The sequence below is a fragment of the Sparus aurata genome, chromosome 21 (genome assembly GCF_900880675.1).
Source record: "Sparus aurata chromosome 21, fSpaAur1.1, whole genome shotgun sequence".
In the NCBI taxonomy this organism is placed as follows: Eukaryota; Metazoa; Chordata; class Actinopteri; order Spariformes; family Sparidae; genus Sparus; species Sparus aurata.
The window spans coordinates 22,926,339-22,946,379 of record NC_044207.1 but is presented as its reverse complement, the minus strand read 5'-3'; the positions used below and the strand labels follow the sequence as shown (position 1 = coordinate 22,946,379).

Genomic DNA, 20,041 nt, shown 5'->3' with positions numbered 1-20,041 from the left:
AGGTGTATTCATGCCTAGGCTGTCTGTGAATGTGTCAGTAAGGTTGTAGTGGAAGATGCTGTACAAGTTCAAACTGTTTTTCAAATTCAACTAAAACGCTTTATAATGGAAACTAATATTGACGATTGAAATAACCAAAAATACATGTGGTATCTTTCTTCGCAAAGCTACAAAATGGTACAACATGACATTTCACAACACATGTTTAATATTTCTGTTTGAACAGGGTCTATAAAGCTGAGTGCTTCAAGGGAAAATTGATTGGGATCACAAAAAAATCACTTGTTGAGTGTTATATATTACCTTTCTATTATTTAATCAGATTTCAAATGGCAAGCTGTGTATTCTGCGCATTAAAGTAGAATTGGATAAAAATAAACAGATCTACTCTATACATTTTTGCTGATAATGGATATGCTGATGTTTTTCCAACTCATTCCGGCCGATCCTGACGTCAATATCGATGTACACACCGATTTTTTTCCCACCTAAATGCAGGGAACATTAAGTCCCTCCACTAGTTAAATAAACATATTAATATTCCTACTCTTTTTGTGACTGCCCACTGGCAGATGCACACATACAATACTTTTCGATATGTATATTTATGTTAGTCGTCCTATGCCTCAGAGCTGTTGTTGTTGTAATTTTGATGCTGTAGGATGCATTATATACTGTACTTTACCTCCTGCGCACTGGGGTTCGTGTCCCGAGTGCAACCAAAAGTCAAGATTGATTTGTTTTGAAGTCATGTAATGTAAGTAAGTACACAACGTCACTTCTGTAACTTTAGTTACGCAACGGATCGTAGTTATTTTAAGTATGATATTTTCCTAAACCTGATCAAGTAGTTTTATTTGCCTAAACCCTAAACCTAACCAAACCTCAACGCTTTCCCAACATTAATAACATTCCAAAAGTCATTACATGTGAACTGTTCTTCACCAAGTTTTATTAAATTAATTCCTAACTCGACTGTGGTGCCCTGTGCATATATAGTTATTTAGAAACATCAACACAAATAAACTCAGGAAATAACTCAGTAGTTAAAATGAAAACATCAGGTTAACACTGACTGTCCATATATATATTTGAGCACCACGCATCAATGATATAAACATCAAGTCCACCTCTTCTCGTCCCGTCTGAGCTTTGTTTGGCTCATTGCTCATCCCCGTCTAACATTATTCCAAGTTCATTTCTGATATCAGAAACTTTTAGCTTCTCTGGAGCTTCAATTTGTTCAGCTTGCTCGAAGCAAGAGGAAGATGGTGAGATGCGGTTAAAGGTCACTCCAAAAAAAGCCATCGATAAAAGTTATTGTGCCCGATTAAGGATGTCTACTCTGTGTAGGTGAGCTCTGAGAACACTAAACCAGCCTCAAGTCAAATGCAGCTGTTGAAGGGCTATCTATACACATGTTGTCATGGCAACAGTGGCGCCTGCAGCATTTCTTAGAGAAAAGAAGGAAAAAGGACAACATAACTGCTATTTTAACCTCTGTTGCTGAAACAAGTATGGCCTATGGCAGAAATAAATTAATTTGCGGAGAAGTGGAGAAGAAAGAGACCGTTTTGGTTTAAGAGCAGCGGACACTGACACTACCTCTGCCCGCAGCATCTCTCATGCTCGGCGCTCACACGCACTCAAAGTTGATGAACAGTGTTTACTTGATGTCCAACTTGAATGTAAAGTTGACATCATCGCGATGCGAAACATTATTTTTTCATGCTGTTCTGTAATGCTGTGATGTGCCACCACTAATAAATCACCTTGAACCTATAAAAACAGTATGTATGTGTTCATCAGTTCCGGAGTGATCCAATCACAAGCGGACAGATTTAAGCCCATTACTTCACACCTGGCAGTAAGTGTGTCTCAAAACTGCTCCTGATGTGCTGGTCGGCACCTTGCATGGCAGCCACCGCCATCAGTGTATGAATGTGCTGAATTGCTTTGGACAAAAGCGTCTGCTAAATGCCCTAAAATGTAAATGTAAAAAATGTGAATGTCAAGTAACCTCTTTTGATCAGATCTCACTTCCCTGCTTCATATGCAAATACTCACCCACATCTCTGCAACAAAGACAGCATTTTTTTACACAAAGAAATAAACATCTTCATGTATAATGTTTGCCAAATCAATAAGAAGGCCCATATAGTTTCGGATTTGTTTTAGGCAGCATTTTGAAAGGTTTTGAAAGTTTCTCCTGACGCAACAAGTCTCAAAATTTTGCGTTTTTTCTTTCTCCACAGACGTCAAAGAAGTTGTCTATATTTGTTACTGTTTACTGCATGTCACCGTCAATATGTTATACAATGTCCTCTATTTACAACTGAAGTGCTCTTTAAACTTACTTTACCCAATAATCAATAACACTACTTAATGACAGTGTAGTGTAGTTTTGGGGAAGAAATTCAAACTCAGAATTTTAATATTTAGAATATTTATGAGGTAATAATACAAACTCATAAATATCATAACAAGCTGTTCTCAGAGGAAAATAAGGCCCCCAGAACACTGTTTGGATCTAGAAAGGTGGCGGGGTCCGCCACATGTAAACAAAGGAAACGAGGATGAAATTGCGTTGAGAGTTTGGTTGTTTAGCTCGTTACACAAATGTTGCACGGCACCCAGTAAGATCTGATTATTCTTTCAAAATAAAGTATCCCTGATTCCGTTCATCATGCAGAAGCTGAATGTGAATGATATCCCCAGTACTTTTTCCTGTCGAACACCAGAGGGCACCGTGTCAGCTGATCCAACATTTATGAGCTCAGGTGGCTGCTTCCTACTCACTACTTTGTCAAGGTTAGAGAGGCCACAGCGAACCCACTCAATTGTACATCTGTTCAATTTAGACCATCTTACTGAACGGCTCTAAACACAGCATGCTGAATTTGTAATACATACAAGATGAACTGAAAACTGGTGCATTTGTTTGCCATGGAGACGGAACAAAAAAAAAGAAGAAAAGAAACCACAGCTAGAGTGAGTTTATGTGCATCTACGTGATGTTCTTGAACAGCTTTATCGAGAGGATAATCACAGGTGTCATAAAAATAAACCCAACAGAGCTGTTTATGTAGAAACATTTCAATAAGATCTGCGTTAAGAGTTACATTTAAATTACCACTAGATACGGAGACATGTAGGGTTAATGGTAGAGAAAAGGTGTTGTTTGTTAAGTGATTTCAGTGGGAACGGAGACAAAGAGAATTTTATATTTTATTGCACATTTTCATGAATAAAAATCTGCTGTTAAAGCTTCTTTTAGCTCACAACTCTCCTTTTATTTATTTTTTTCATTTATTTATTAACCTCTGCATAACTTTAGTTTCAGGTATGATGCGTCATACAAATAGTACAATGGCAGAACTGGAAACTGACCTCAAGCTCGATTCTTACAATCCTCTCTGAAGGCTTTAATACTTTATGATCCAATATTGATGAAGGGTTTTAGTCATCCAGGTCATGGTAGTTCTAAGTGCTGTATCGTAGGCAACCAGACTTTTTTTCAGTTTTGATCTTTGCAATCTGATGTTATTTCATGACTCTTTGCCTGTTTTTGTTGGAGATGTGCGAGATTGTGAAACCCTAGCACTGAAAAGCCTTGTAGTCAATAGCCTGATCTTCTGTGTTGTTGTTGTTGTAGAAACAACGTAATCTGTTTTCGAGTCCTTCAGCCCTTCATTTCACTATCTTTAAAAGGGTACAAAGTAGATCTTACAAATGTATTGAAACAACCGCATGCCAGACTATAACCCTCTCACACATCATTAAATTCAATTTCTGAAAAGTAGCTCCTTTTTCAGTTCTTGCATGGCCTTCGAAAACTGACGGCAGGGATGTTGAGAGGCAGCACCTCGCGAATGTGCCGGCGTGAAATCGATGCAACGCAGCAGATAAACACGAGCCACTTCTATCAGTCTTCAGTTTTATACGGGCTAATAGCGGTCGACGAGGTGAATGTCGGTGAATGCCTAGTTTTTATGAGCTCTAGTTTGTGTTGATCAGTGGATGTCTGGCTTTAGACCTGATGCCCTCTTATGAAGGTTGTGTGGTTCTCTGTCTATGAATGTGTTTTGTTCTCTAAATGAGACTAAACCCGATTAAATAACGTGTCAGGAGGTTATACAATGATTTAAAAGGCCATACTTTTTTTAGTAAAATGTCCTTTTCTGATTACATTTTCTTGTAATAATAATAGGCAGATTTTACTTCTGAGCTTCAGAAAGGAGTCCTTCGTTTGAATATAATATTATATGTTCAGTAATGAGTTGTGTTCTTGCCTAACTTTCAGATTTCACCATGTGGACAATGCACAATACGTATCAGTCACAATTACGATATGGGCAGTTCGAGACAGGACGTCAGATTTTAATACTGATGGTATATTCTGAGTCGTGGGCAACAAGTATGCCTGTCATGATGTGTCTGGATGTGTGCTATGTTTTGACATGAGAGGCAGATGCTAAATGCCAAAGCGCTCACTCACCGCTGAGCCATTTGGCGTCTGGGTCATGGATCTGAAAGTCTGGTCCGAAAACATCGTCTATCGTCACTTTCTTCTTAAGGGCGAGGCTGTCGTCTTCACCTGTCGAGTGCATCAAGAAAAGATAAACAAACACACGTGAATATGACGTATAGGTCGACCTGAAAGTGATTCTTGAAGAGAACTTGTGAGAATTATTAGCCTTTCCAGTGCAAGTTTGTCTAGTTTCAGAGATAAACTTAAGAAAAACTTTTTCCATGTAGCTTTGCTCTGAGGGCTGCAGCCTCATACCTCAGACTGCCATCAGTGCACTTTATTATACTCTTTTTCTATCTCTGGAGAGAGCACCTCCAAGCACTATTCAGCACTGTAGGTAGAGCAATTTAGCACAAGGTACAAACAAGAAAGAGCCCCCCCAGTATTGCACTATTGATCTGAGAGCATCAGTTCACATCTCACTGCCTCATTTTTCGCAGCGGGAGGCCCGACTCCTTCCATCCCCAAAACTCGAAACGAGATCTGAAGTTGACAGCTGAACTGCAGGTGGAGCCGACAACAGGGGGAGACTTCTACCGCACATTTACTCGGGAAAGAACCGGCAGACACGAGTTGTCAGGATGGTTGACAGCCCCGTGTTACTGTACAAAACAGCGCGATGACAGATTCTTCGGCGGGGCTTCGCGTTGTGACTGAGTGGCGTGATCTGAGTGGGTAAATATCACATCAGACATCGTAAAGTGTTTATCGACTTCGGAGAAAACCTCCTGTCTGGCGAGAGGCTGCAGAGTCAGTAGAGGAAGCTAATTTCCAAAACGAGGCAAATGGTATCTCTGATGCTGTGCCAATCTGACAAATGGCTGAAGTTATTACTGTATAATAATCTCCATTAAACAGGCCTGAATGGCATTACACGTAAAAAGGCCCATTACCTAGAGAGAAGATGACCTCGCCTTCGTGTAAAACCGGTACACCATCACCATGTCATCTGTAAAACCTTGCCCCCCTGAAACAAGGTTATTGTTAATAGCTGCCTGTGCTGAAGGAAAAAGAAGAGGAGAAAGAACGAGGCTGCAGCCTGACTGTAAACTGAGTCGTGTGTGTGTGGGGGGGTGTAGGTTGTTTGGCTTTGAGACTCCGTTATCCGGAAATCCAAAAGTCTCCACAATTTTCAATGGAGTTTGGTGTAAAATTAGGCCACAACTCATGAGGGACGCTGATCAGTTTTTAATGAGTTACAGAGAACTCCATTGCGAGATGTGGTGTTTTTCAACATTCAGACATTTTCTCACGTATCTAATTTGCAACGTCTGCGACATCTGGCACTTTGCATCCAATGATTTTGCAGCACATGGAGATCCAGAGATTAGACTGAAATAGGCACATGCATACAGAGGAAGCGTGTATGTACGTATGTTTTTACCTCTATTTGCATTCTCCCATGTTTCATGCCCCATAGTCTGCAAACTATGACAAAACTTGACAGATTTCAACAGAATTAGGCGAAAAGTTTTGCTATTTGATGAGGATACAGACCTTTTCAAAAAATGATTTCTTGACATTGCAAAAAAGCTTCACAGTTCATCAAAAATTTAACGATGACAGCTGAAATCAGATGTCAAAAACCCAAATCCCCAAAAAAACAAATGGCAGGCAAAGAAAAGTCCAAGGGAAAAACTAAAGAGAAATACAGTTATAATACGAGTTTTGTCTGAGGCACGTTAGATGCTTTCATTTTCTGAATTCAATGTCAAAGCTAAGTGTAGAATACGTGTTCATTGAGAAGCATGTTTCTGTGAGCGTAGCGACTCAAGGAAAAAGACCTGGGAGAAATAAACCTTTGTTAACACGTGTTTAACATCGAGAAAGGGTCTATTTTAATCCAAACCATGTTTTCCTAAACCTAACCAAACAGTGACAGAAAAACAGAAAAGAAACAGAACATAACAGATTGAACTGTGGTCGCTGTTTCGTAAACTGAAATGATGATCCTCAATCAACATTAATTATGACCACCAACCATACTGAGGCAGGGAACAGCCACACAGGTGTGTATGTAAGTGCAGTGAACAAGTTTAGGTGTTTGACAGTTTTCACAGGTGTATGTGAGGGTGTGTGTTTACTGTACATACGTGGGGTCAGCAGGATGACGGAGGTGACAATCAGGGAACAGATGATGAGGATCACCAGCAGGGCGATGGCTATTCCCTTCCAGTTCCTCTGTGGTGGAGCGCTACCCACCAGGTCCTGAAAAAACAATATTTCACATTACATTACACAGATGCTCTCACACACACACACACACGCACACACACACACACACACACAAAACAAAGCCAAAAATATCAACTTTCAAGCATTTGGGTAACGGATAAGATGAAGATGACGAGGTACGATGACCTCCAGGTATCGAGTTTTATATCAAAATGGCTGCGCGGAGTTTGATGTGTTTTTTACTGACACAGCTGGAGCCCGAGATTGGCCAGAGGACAGCTCATTCTACTGCCGACAGCTCAGCCACTTGTGTGCAGTAGCGCTGCATCAGCCAGCTGCTCCCCGCTGCTCGCGAACGAAGAGTCCCTGCAGCTTTGCCTGATAGCTGGAGTGGTGCTACGACTTCAGCGCAGACACAACAGGCAGCATAATGAGCTGCTCTCCTCACACAGCCCAGCAGATGGTAGATGGCTAATCAGCGCTATACGGAACACGTGTACTGCAAAAAAATCCACAGGACATACAAAACATTTTAACCGCACGAGAGCGGGAGGCGGCAATCAGGTGGCCCCCTGAAGACTGCCCAGCAGACACACCTTAAACGCTCCTAATCTGGAATCCTTCTTCTGAGGGAGTTTACTGTGTGATTTCACTGTTGGGCACAAACACACGGCATCATCGAGTCCTTTGCCACACTGTGTCCATTACAAAGCGACAGGAGCGGACAGATTTTCTAGAAAAAATGCAGCTGCAGGTTAACCTCATGAACTCTCACTCCATTTAGTGAAGGGTCCAGGTTGGTCAACAGGGTTTCTGTCCGGTCTAATTCCTGTCTAATTACACACAGACACACTCATGTGCACATCAATCTCTAGAAAAACATGAGCGTCTCCAGCCAGCCGCAGCGGTCCAGCTGTTGATATCCTTGTAGCCACTTAGACCTGGTCTCTGTCCGCCTACAGTGTGAAGCAGCTCAGCGAGCCATCTGCAAGTTAATGAGGGGTGTGTGTACACGTGAGACGCCTCAAACTCCTAGTCAAAGATGAGCCTTGTTTTCCATCTTTAAAGAACTGAAATTGCTAAATTCCAAATGTTTGAGGTGCCTCTGTGTGTGTGCTTTTCGGTTGCCTGTGTGCCGACTGTCTCTGCACAGTTTGTCTTGCTGCGAAGCGAATCGATACTGAAGGCTGTGAGTACACATAGAAAAACAGCAGGCGCATCAATACGCTGATTTATTGCTGCAGAGGTAAGGATTTTCATGATAAGGTGTATGGACGTGTATACTGGATTCATAAGATATTAATGTCCCTGTGTTATCACACTCTAATAGGGAAGACATGCTGTTGAAGCTGCCTCTGATATCTGCAGACCTCTGACCGAGGCTGGAGATAAAGCAAAGAGATGCTCTGACAGGCGAGCAGATAACAGCCTTGTTTCTGTTTGTTTTTCCATCCATCTGCACTGAAAACGCCAAAGAGTTTAGTGCAGGCAGGTGATTTAAATGCAGCCCCGTCCGGCATCCAGTTCATCGCAGCCGATACCTGATGGAGCGGAGAGGCACAGTTCTCCAAATGTGACAGCTGGATCGACGCTACTTAACAGAGGAAAAGTGTCTCTCAGCAGAATATTCCCAGACACTTTGATGCCAGCCTGGGAGGCACGCGAGTAAATATTTAGTTCCAGTCATTTCTGTCCCACCCGTGACAAACTCATCGCGCTACCACGGCACAAGGTAAAATTATTTCAGACAGCCTGCTTTTCAAACGTTAAATACATCTCCCACATGCCCTGTGGGCTAATTCAGGCTGCGGAAGTGTAGGATGGAGACGACTTGACGAGCAGGAGCAGCTTGGCATTTCTGTAACCAGACACCCAATTATTCAATCGGAGGTCAGGGAGCTTTTCCGCAATTCACATCAATAGACAGTCAAATGCTGTCAGACATTTGCCTTTTTCACAGTGAGGTCCTCAATAAAACAGCATCCAGCTGAAACAGATCCAACCATTAACCATCACTGTCAATAATCCTGAATACATAACACCGACTTGAGAACAATGTGATCAATTTTTATCGTGCTGTCTGTGGTGGTCAACGGTGCCGTCAGGTAAGCTGTTGCTGATATACAAACCTCTCAGTTAAACCCAAGCTACTGCAGAGACAGAGAGGGAGCTTTGAGAGGAGCCTCTGACTGTGTGAAACCCACATTAATGGCAGACAGAGATGTCTGAGGGTCAGTCTGAGGTCAAACAGAGCTTATACAAAGTGCTTTCTGACCACATCGGAAAGGTATTTATAGTTTTTCCAAACGGCCACACGGGAGGGTGAAATAAAAGAGACAGGAGACTCGATACTGTTGGAATATGAGGATACTTTATGAGACATCATGGGGATGATGGCACACATTTTGAGACTCCTTCTGGACCACGTATGTTCTCGGATGTACTCGTATGTATTCACGTGAACAGAGAGCTAGAGAGAGAAGCTTAAACCCTCACTCCTCTTAGTTCTAGACAACAGTATACTTGCTCCTTAATAAGAGAAATCTGCTTTGAGAGAAGGGGGTTATTGATGTATCATTTTATAAGACTCCCTTTAATGGGGAACCACATGAAATAATACATCACAATTTATTTATCAAAAGTACCTCAAATTGTGATAGTTTTTCAGATAGTACACGCAGATAGTGGAAGGAACAGGAGGAATAGGCGCTCATTCATTGACATGCTTCATACAAAGACTTATTGACCTCTAACAGACCGATGACAGACACATCTCTGAGCTGGTTGAGAAGCAGCTGCAGAGCCGTCTGACACGGTGGCAGGACGAGAGGACCATTCTCCACAACACCATCCAGATACTCCAGAAAACACTGACGGAGGAGAGGCCGGAACTTTGGTAGAGCATTCCCGAAGGCTCGCCTGCGTTTTTTTTCTTGCTTGTCTTGAACGAACAAGCAGCTAAATTTGGATTTTCAGTATTGTTGTATTGTTGTTACCCATCAGTTGTGTCATGTTATGTGATAATTAGTGTACTCTCTTCTACCCTGTCTCTCTCTCTATCACTTTAACTGTGTTATGATCATGTGTATTAAGGATCCACTTCATATTGTCGAAGATTGAAGATGAAAAAAATAACAAAAATGATCAAATGTCAATCAAATGAGTTTGGTTTGAAGCAGGTATGTCAACACTCTCTGGAGAGTTTTGATGACGAAACACCTCTTTAATGTCAGTCAATTCTTCAAAAGGTTCTCTGGTTAAACCTTAAAACTCTCAAATTCATGTCTTTCTTGTTAAAAGACGGAATGACTGCTGCTCCCACGCGTAGTCCATGTATTTAAAACATTGACTCGAAACAGTAGCACCATATATTTTAAAATAGCGCCGACAATCCACTGTTATTACAGTGTCTTCGCTCTGTTTGCTTTGTCCCTGCAGACTGCTTTATCCCTGCAGACTGCTTTATCCCTGTGTGAAATGTGGAGCATTTCGCCCACCTACTCAACCACAAACGAACAGGGAGCTCCAAACTCAGGCGGAATTCACTCACAAAGTATATGAAAATCATCAACTCCTGCATTGTGTCTAGCAAATTAAAACCCTAAAGAGACGTACAGAGCCCGACTTTAGATGGATTGTTTGATTTCCCCGATGTTCAGCGCGTTCAAGTTCATAACAAACTCTGCAGCTGTAAACTTCACTGCTCCCCGTATGCTGACTTTTCAGGTGAGCTCTTAACGAGGACGAAAGTGCATCTATGTGCGAAAGCAAACGTTGACCTTTGGCTTTGGTTTTCAGACATGGCGAAATGGTGGTGTCTGCATTAAGCCATCTCCTTCTGTTAGCAGTGTGAGGGGCAGGCATGCATGCCCTCCAGCTGATAACAATAAAAGCTGCATTAATAAATGAGAACCAGAGCCATTTTCACCCTCTTCTCCACAGACACCACATCTAAACAAACCCTGCGCATCTGGTGCTGATGATTCTAAAGGGTAGAGAATCCCATGAGAGGAAGCAACACATTTTTTTCAATCCATTTGTTTCTGTTTTTATTCTATTTCGAGACAAAGGGGGTTATACGAATGAAGCATCTTTTAAGGTCAAGCTTCCTTTATTCCCCCCACTCTCTCTCTTTCTTTAATCCTCTCTCCCTCCCACTTTCCCTCTTTCTAACCATCTCTTTGTCTCGCTGCTGAAGTGTGAAATGGATCTCTCCTGATCTGAGCACCTGGTTTCCAAGGGAACCAAGGGAGTCATTTGAGTTAGATTTGCAGTGAAGTTGGTGCTGGCTGCTGTACAGTACAGTGAGGACTAATGAGTGTCATGTGGGTGATGTGCCTGGGGGCAGCCGGAATTAACTCAGGAGTCGGAAAACAAGACACTCTCAAATGTGACACGTGGGGATCTGGACATCTGAAACGAAAAGCAAACATCAGCTGCGTAAAGAAATTGGACACTTGACACACGATATTTCACTCCACTGTAATGCAGTCGCCGTCAGACAACAGTCAAACTGGAGAGTGAAGCAGTAGCCTCTGGACAAGGGGGTAAACTTTTCCTCTGGAACAGCATCAATAAATTATGGGCATTCATGAGTGAGATTAAGAATTCATGCCAGCTGGCTTTTGGTTCATGGATAGTAGAGCACAAGCCTGCTCCTGTCGGTCCAGCCTGTCTTTGTCCATTTGGGTAAATGTAGATTGTTAGTTCAACAGAGGACACAAAGGACAATTGTGAAATTTGTGGAATTGTGAATTAAAGCTGGGGTTCCTGAGTAATTCTAGAAGCATTATTTTTTAGATTTGTAGAAAAAAACAAAAAAACTCGACAGTCAATAAATCAATTGCTTCGACACATAAATGAAAAAATAAAACAGTATCTGTGGCTGTTGCAGGCCTCCAATAAACACATCCAATCATCTGTCGGTCTACCTACAGTATGTACTTCCCTCTGCCCACGCACTCAACGTGCATGATGAGTGTATTCCAGAAGGTCATGCGAATGTATTAATACAGCTATTAGTGAGCAAGTTGTGTAAGAATGAAAGAGGAAGTGGAGCCAAAATATACCAACATTCTAGCCTGAAAGCTGTTCAGTGCAATCAATGGCCGGGTCGTTGTTTACGTTCATAATGATGATGCTGTGTTTTCTTACATATGAGTGAGGCCGTTGGGAGTGGTTAGGGATGACACTGATGTGCTGCACCAAAAGTAGCTACATAGCCACTGCGCCTGCTCTTCAGCAGTGAACTCAGCTAACTCAGCAGCACCAAGCACACAGCCCCCGAGCCAAAAAGAAAGCTGCTCATCAGTGACTGACCATCATTCAGCAGCGAACCTAGTTACACTAAAGCACACAGCCCTGAGCCAAAGAAAAGACCCGCTGTGGAAAGAAAAGACTTGTTTAGTGGCTAACGTTAGCACAAAGCACACAGCCCCAAGCCAAGCTAATCCTGTTAGCACAAAACAAACACTGACAACAGTGAGGAGTAGCTATCATGCCGGGCAGTCTTTTCTGACCAAGGTAAGTTTGCCTCAGCTATTTTGCTCATGTTTATGTCATTGTGGTGTTTTTCGCAATTAACCAAGCAGTTTATTTATATATTTATTAGACCCAAAATGCTAAGAGAGCTCAATGAGTGTAGCTATATAGCTACAGTGCGCATCATCTGGAGGAGAGCATGAAGTGAGGGGGTTGGATTGTTTTGGGTTGAATACTTTTAAATTCTTACAAACCCTAGCTTCAAGGACAGGTAAGAATCATGTCTTCAGACCTTGCGGCAGGACTATATATATGTTGTGGCTATGGTCAAACACTGCACATTATAATTGAATGTCAGGAAATCAAAAGATTTTCAGTATAAAATTCTTCAAAGCAGCATCAAATGCTATACCTATTTTGCCATAGAACAAGCTGAAAAAACAACCAATACATTATGACTCTACCCAATTCTTATGATGGATGTCCCGACCCCTGAGGAAAATATTTGGCTCGTAAGCTGCTAAATGCTGAATTATGTTCAGCAGCTCAACTGTTTGACGCTGAGCAGTTAATGTACAGTGTGTTTATCAGACCATTTTTCTCCAAAAACAGCTGCTTGCTGCAGGAAGAGAGCAGCGACAGTGAACAGTAAAGGCTGTAAAACCAAAACAACGACCTGAAAGACGGTAAAACTCTCCATAAAGCTAAAGCGATCTGGATGAATAATTCTCTGTGGGTTCATCATTACAAGCAACTCCTTTCAAGTTACACATTTGACCAACTTTAAATATAAAAAAAAATTATTTGTGCAGCTTTTAACGCATCAAACCTTAACTTTTATTTACTTGTTTGAATGTATAGTAGTATATGTTAGTAGTGGTGGTGGTTATGGTGATGGTTTTGGCAGCAGAGCAGCATTGTCACTGGTGGGTTGGACTAGAAGGGGAGACGAGTGCATTGTGTTGTTCTTTCACAACAAATCAAAATAATATTAAATGATTCAGACCCCTGCCTTTTATGCCATCATCTGATTTCACCTGGGAATAAATTATTCAATATCGGATGAAATGCTTTTTCTCTTCCATGGCTCAGATGCTTAAATTCTACCAGTCAGCCACAGTGTTCCGTATGTTGACAGTCTTAAATTAAATTACACCCAGTCAGCGTGTCTCATTTGAAAAATACCATAAGTGCCGCACTCGTCTTATTGTCTGAACGGATACATTACCAGACAGGAGTGGGAGGAGCTCACAGGGATCTATTCTATATCATCTTAGTGTGTGTGTGTGTGTGTGTGTGTGTGTGTGTGTGTGTGTGTGTGTGTGTGTGCGCGTGTCAGTGTGTGTCGGTCGGATTGTGGTACCTCAAAATCCCTTCGCATATACCTCGATGTCTTTTAGTAAGACTTAAAATTACATAATAAAAACAGTACAACAATATGCCTTGTGTGTACAATAATGTATTACGAAACATAAATAGGGACACAAGCATTCCAGGCTTCTCTAACATTAAAACTAACATCCACTTTTAAATTGAATAATTCCGCAATTACAGCAGAGAGACAACAAAAACAATTAGTCGTGTAATCACACGGCACTGTGCAAAGCCATAATCAGTAATAACAACACTGTCCTGCCATTTTCAACTCTGGCATGAGAACAAAATGTTTTCCAAAGCCTGTTGCTCATTTGTGCAGCAGTGCTGTCCTCCAGCATTCAGCAGCAGCTGGGGGTGAGGCGTTTCTCTTCCAAAAACAGAAGCAAGTTTGAGACGCTTGAAATGTCACTGACTGGTGGAGTGATGATTGAGTCACTGACATCGACAGAAGAGACTGTGTGTCGGGAGGCAATCCCCAGAGTCAATGTTGGCAATGCAAACCACAGACATCTTTGGCTGGGCCTATGGTGCGGTTTGGTTAAAACACAGAAAACAACTTGGTTAGCTTCGGAAAAGAACGTGATTCGGCTTAAAATGTCTGTTTTGGTCAAAACAAACATGGAAATTGTCTTGAAGTCTCCTTAAAGAGAAAGCAGTCCTTTCACACTTGTGTAAGTGTGTAACTCCACCACCATCCCCTCTGCCTCACAAGACAGTCAGGTCATAAACAAGTAATGGAAACAGTATCAGTGGTTCAGACCAAAGATTCACGGTGTAACCGAAACCGTTTTACAGGGGGAAAGTTTTAGCAAAGGTGAACCGGCTCGCTGCAGCTCGACTGCCAGCTGATGGTGTCACCTGCGACTCAGCCCATCACGCCGCCGGTGGCTGGTTTTAGAATGTAAGGTTTGTAATCACTGTTATCAGCGTCGACTGCTTAATTGACAACTTCGCTGCTCGTCCTCCACTCTGCTCACATCCACAGCCACTTTCCACCACTCGCCCGCCAACACTCAACCACACCTCTCCACCGCTCTTTTCTCTACCGCCATTTCATAATTACGAGAAATGCAACTGTATGTAGCGGCTGGCTCACCATCACTGTGCTCAATCATATTTTAAAGACACTAAAAATGATATCAAGCTATAAAGAAAAGCCTGAGAAACTGTAAGGGACACTGAGGAGCAGAGTCTGTGCAAATGAGATGGCACCCCGTCTCGTCTAGTTATGAAGAAAGTTCAGAAGTCTTTTGTCTGAACAATAGTGTTGCAATAGATTTGGCTGTCTTGATATATGATATATATCTTGATGTTTTAGAATCTCCTTAAAAAAGCCCTTCACAAGTGCTAGGGCAGGGCATTAAAAAATCAAATCTTCAATTGTTTTTTTGACCAAATAAGTAATGTAATATTGTAGGGATGACTATTGTTGCTTTGTAAAGACAATAAAACTCAGACTTTTGATAAATTAATGTAAATACAATGACTCGAGCATGTCAAACAGTCTGGTATGTTTGGAACCAAAAAAAAAAAACAGGGAATGACAACTCTAAAGCCATATCAGGATATAATCATATCCAAAAATCTAAGACGATATATCGTCTCAGATCACGTCGAGGAAAACTGAATTTGTTTAACATTTGCAGCCAGGTTGATTAGACACACACACACACACCCACACACACCTACACAAACACACATTCATAAGCCTGTGATCTGGCGACTCTAAACTTTCATCTGTCCTTTTTATCCCAACAAAGGGAACCATAGCAAAGGGGCTTAGTGTATACGCTATGTTGTGTTGCCATATTTGAAAGTGTGTTGACACCCTGGGCACTGGGTGTCCCTTCCTGAAGTCGATCATTTGAAATAATCCACAAAAATAGACGGGGAGGGAATCCGTCCCAATTCGCGTGGAATAAATACATATTTGAGCGTGGTGCTTCAGAGATCAGCAGTCTGCGGGGAAGAGAGTCATAAAACAGAGGACTGTGCGTTGCTGTGAAAAAAAAACAAAAAGGGAACAACACATGAAGTCATTAGTAGATATTTTCTGGGCTTCGTGAGGCTTTTAACTGGCCTTTGTGAGAATTAATAAGATGCTGTACCGAGTGTGTGCGAAAGGGGGAGGAAGATGAGAAAAGCAGATATGAGGTGGCGTTTACTCCTGCTGACTCCATCATCAGGAAAAAAAAAGGCAAGAGGAAGCAAAAAGAAATGTGATTTACCGCCTGCCTCTGGACACTCTACAGCATCCTCTGATCATCAGAGGAACTGTGGAGCACAACAACATTACCGAAGTTGACTAAAGAACAGCTCAACTCAAAGTAACCCTCGCCTTGTTTTTAAAAAAATAAAGAAAAGGAACATCTTTCCCTCAATATGTCCCTGAAAATTAAATCCATTCTGAGCTTAAAAGGAAAGATAAGAGACCTATTATCCTTTCAGAATAATTATGTGCGGTCCAAATGGATACAGCATGATGGAAGTTTAACGGGGGGAACAGCAAAAACATTCAAATTAAAACGTAATAACGGCAGATTTATTTATTTATTTTTTTACCAAGGCGGATGTGCAGCAGGTCTAAAAATCTCTCCCATTTCGTAACGGCTCTTTTTATACTGCGTGAGTCACCTATGATCCCCTCGATCTGGATGAGTACCCTGCTGCTACCTACCCCCGGTACAGTAACAGAGGAGATGCGATGATGAGAGTTAACGAGAGTATTTGGGAGACAAAACATTTTCCGCGTCCGCCTTCTAAGCATCACAACCGGCAACAATGAGAGGGGCACGTCTGCATCATTGGCTCAACAAAAGAGGCCGACAGTGATGGCGCATCGGATAAAGAGTGCACTTCCCAGGCCTGTAATGATTGCCCTAATGAAGACAGCAGCGTGTCTTAATGGAGAAGACGATGAGATAGCCTCAGTTTATTCACTTATATCTTCAGATTCGAGCTGGATAAAGAAGAGAGGATTGCAACACATCGCTCAACTCCATTAAAGATCCTCCACTGCCGGCAGCAGTGATGTTTCCAGTCCACAGAGCCGGAGTTCAGATCTCAGATGAGCTCCTTCAGCCGCGTAGCGCTTCCTGTGCTACGATGTCTTCGTCTCTCAGCCCCATGTCTCCACATCATTAAAAGAGTAGACGCACAGGCTGGCGTTCGCATTTGAAACTGATATTACCAGCGAAGCAAGGTCACTTCCGAGGCTATGGCGGGGGAGTGTGTTTTTTTTCCCGAGCTCGTCCATCCAACAGGAAACCTTTTTTGTGCAAAGTGTGCCTGCCAGAAATCAAGGCTGTATGAAAATCAGTATTGTGTTGCATTCTGCACACGTGTGCGTTCGCTTCGTTTTCAAGTTTGACATCCGATTTCCTCTCAGTGATCAAAAGAGAGCTGGTACTCCCCCTCTTTTTGTCTGATGTGAACATGGTTAAGGATCTGCTGTGGAGCTGCTGTCGATGCTGCACTCCTGCTTTCATAAATGTATGATCAGGGTGTGAAAAATAAACACTTTAGAGCTGAAATATTAAAATGTGCTGACTGCATCGAGACACAAGAAAGAGACTTTCACGCAGCCAATAAAAGGAAACTGAGAAAACGGTAAAAAAAAAAAAACACAGGTGAGGTTCTGAAGGCGACTTTTCCACTTTGGCAAATATCAAACTTAATTTCATCCGTCCCATGCAACAATTATGTCGAGCCAAGAGCTTTCACCTTTCTGTTTAAAGTCTGACACACTCAGCGCAGAGCGACACACTCAACACTCAACAATCAACAATGGTTACGCAACTCGCTTTACTGTCAAGCTGTTCTCGCCCCATACCAGCAAACATGAGTTTATTTCTGTGGAGCACATTTCGACATAAATTATGGCATGACTGCCAGGAGCTCCGTTACGTAAACCCAGAAGTGGATCGTGTGTCTACACGCCATTACATCACTTCACAGTGTTCCCTGTGGCCTCATACTGAGCACAGTGTAAACTCAGTGAGTTGACAGAAGCAATTAACACCCACCCTCTGCCTTTCTTCTCTCTTTTTTTGGCTGCCAAAACTTTTATCTTTGGTTCAGAACTAAAAAAACAAAAAAAAAAAAAGATGATGATTTCATCCCTGAAACAAAAAGCAGAAGTTGTTTTCACAGACCGTTCAGTGACAACAGGACACCACCCTCAGGGGCTTGTTATGGTGTAGATGCTACACCTGTGGGCTGAGGTTTCAATAGGAGCTCATTAAATATGTAGGAAGAAGTTTAGAAGTTGTTGCATACATTTTAACTGCAGCACTGAAACATTTATAGTCAACACATCCAATCGGAGACAATCAATAACTGATGAAAAACGCTCCCAAGAAATCTTTTCTTTATCTTGTTAAAATCAGCTGCTTCCCCCGCTGCTGCTGCTGCTGCTCCTGCATTAGCTCACGCACAAACACAATGATGATATGAGTACAGCTCGCCTCAAGTCCTACCTGGTCCGGCTGCTGCTGCTGCTGCTGAGCTGCTTTCACCGGCCCATTCGCGTCTTTACCAGAAGTCATGACGGTAAAAAAATAAAAGAGTGGAGAAGGAAGGAGGGAGGAGAGAGAAGAGAGGAGAGAGGAGCGCACCGGCGTCCGCCGCTGACAGGTGCAGAATAATGAAGCTGAGAGAGACGCAGAGAGAGGGCGACACACACTGAGAGAGAGAGAGAGAGAGACAGAGACAGAGAGAGAGAGAGCGAGAGGGGGGAGAGAGAGAGAGAGAGAGAGAGAGAGAGAGAGAGAGAGAGAGAGAGAGGCATACAAATTGTTCAAGGGTATCCAGTGATTTGCTGAAACAATGGAGAGACCGTGTGGGTGCAGACAAGCGCAGGGTTCAGCTGATGTGCAGGAAACCGTGGACCGGCTCGAGCGTGTGGGAGGTTCAGTTTGTCTCTCAGAGTGGCGCTGTCACCACAACACAGCTCGATGGATCCGGAGACTCTCACCTATACCTGAGTTTTACCTGAATTCCTGCTATTTATGGGGCAGGTTTGGAAACAGGTTGAGCACAAACTGGAGGCTGAGACATCCTTTCACCAGTAAAAACAAGTGTCAAAGTTATCTTTTTTCCCCAACGACAAAAATTATTGGGCGATATATCGATTCAATATCACCATATGGGATTTTATAACATCTTAAATTCTAGCTACATGGGCATACGGCATACGTTTGGTATTTTCCTGGTTTGCAAAGTGATGTCACTTCCTTTGCTGTTCTGCCTCTTCTAATCATCCATGTTGGCCTATCACAGATACATCTTTTCTTTTCAGAGATTATAATGCAGAATACAAGGCTCGGGGGAATTTATAATCATTAAATCTCACGTTATGAATACTGTTTCACTGAACTGATGCAGTTAAAGGTGTGCTATGTAAGAATTGACCACCAGGCGAATACTGCATGTCACTAGAGGAACAGCTAACTGTAGCTGCTGCCCGCTGGTTAGCTCAGTGAGCTGTTCGAGCTCAGGAGTCCGGACTGGGAGCTCGGAGAACCAGGGGAGTGTTGGTCTTGTTTAGACAGCTGGTACAGGAGTGTTAGCTTTAGCTCGCTAGTTAGCATTCTAACTCAATAGATATATTATCAACAGCTCTGTATTAACTGCTTGTTGGAATGAGTATTATTATTAAATAATGTCTGGTAATTTCAGCAAGAATTTCAAATATGTTGCTTGGGAATTGTCACCGACCTACCACGACATTTCAGTACCGGTGACATGAAGTGTCACACAAATCTATGTCACTAGTGAATACAAAAACAGTCATCCCTACAATAATGTTACCGAGGTATTTGGTCAAAAACATTGTGTGATTTTGTCGCCCCAGTCCTAGCATTAATGAAGTGTCTTTGAGGAGATTTCAAGATCTAAATTTAAATATTATGTGTAGCGATCTGGTGGATACTGGGAGATAAAATAAAAAAGGAATTTCCATCTGATAACGTTTGTAGGGGAGTCTGTTCTGTGAAGCAGGCCCTGCTTCGTTTGATAAACTCATCAAAAATGATTCACTGTGCACGCAGAGCCTGCATTGCCAATGACAAGAGACAAACCCCCATGCATCTAAGCATCCTCGGACTAAATTATGTAATATTAGACCGACTTGTCTCGCGGTATTAGTCATGGAAAACGAGAGAATGAGTGTGGGTTTCCCTTTTGTATCGCGCAGCAGAAAAAAGTTTATGTTTTTTGAGTATTTGAGATTTTGCCTTACTTGACATCGCACATCCTGTGATGATATCGTCCATGTGCACATTGTGCTGGTGTTGCTGAAACTGCATAGAGTGACATGCCTAACAGCAATACAGCCTAAAAAAATACTGCAATATGATTTTAAGGCCAGTTCTCCAAGCCCTCACCTGAAACTTCAAAAGAAAACCTAAATCGGAGAATGAAGCCAAAAAGGAAGCAAACATTGAAGTAAAGTGACATCATTAAGCAAACTGCAGC

The 20,041-nt window shown here is 42.3% G+C and overlaps 1 protein-coding gene across 6 annotated transcripts in view; it reads right to left on the bottom strand.

Annotated features, from left to right (window-relative positions):
• LOC115573062 (dipeptidyl aminopeptidase-like protein 6) overlaps nucleotides 1-20,041 on the bottom strand; it is a 93,889-nt gene that overhangs the window by 24,065 nt on the left and 49,783 nt on the right. For 5 of the 6 annotated variants that reach the window (XM_030403676.1, XM_030403677.1, XM_030403674.1 and 2 more), the window contains 2 exons: nucleotides 6,625-6,739; nucleotides 4,499-4,597 (listed from right to left, as the gene is read on the bottom strand). In XM_030403676.1, coding sequence (XP_030259536.1) covers nucleotides 4,499-4,597; nucleotides 6,625-6,739 — 214 coding nt within the window. Of the gene's footprint in view, nucleotides 1-4,498; nucleotides 4,598-6,624; nucleotides 6,740-18,042; nucleotides 18,249-20,041 lie in introns of those variants that run through there. The other variant, XM_030403675.1, reaches the window with a different exon arrangement.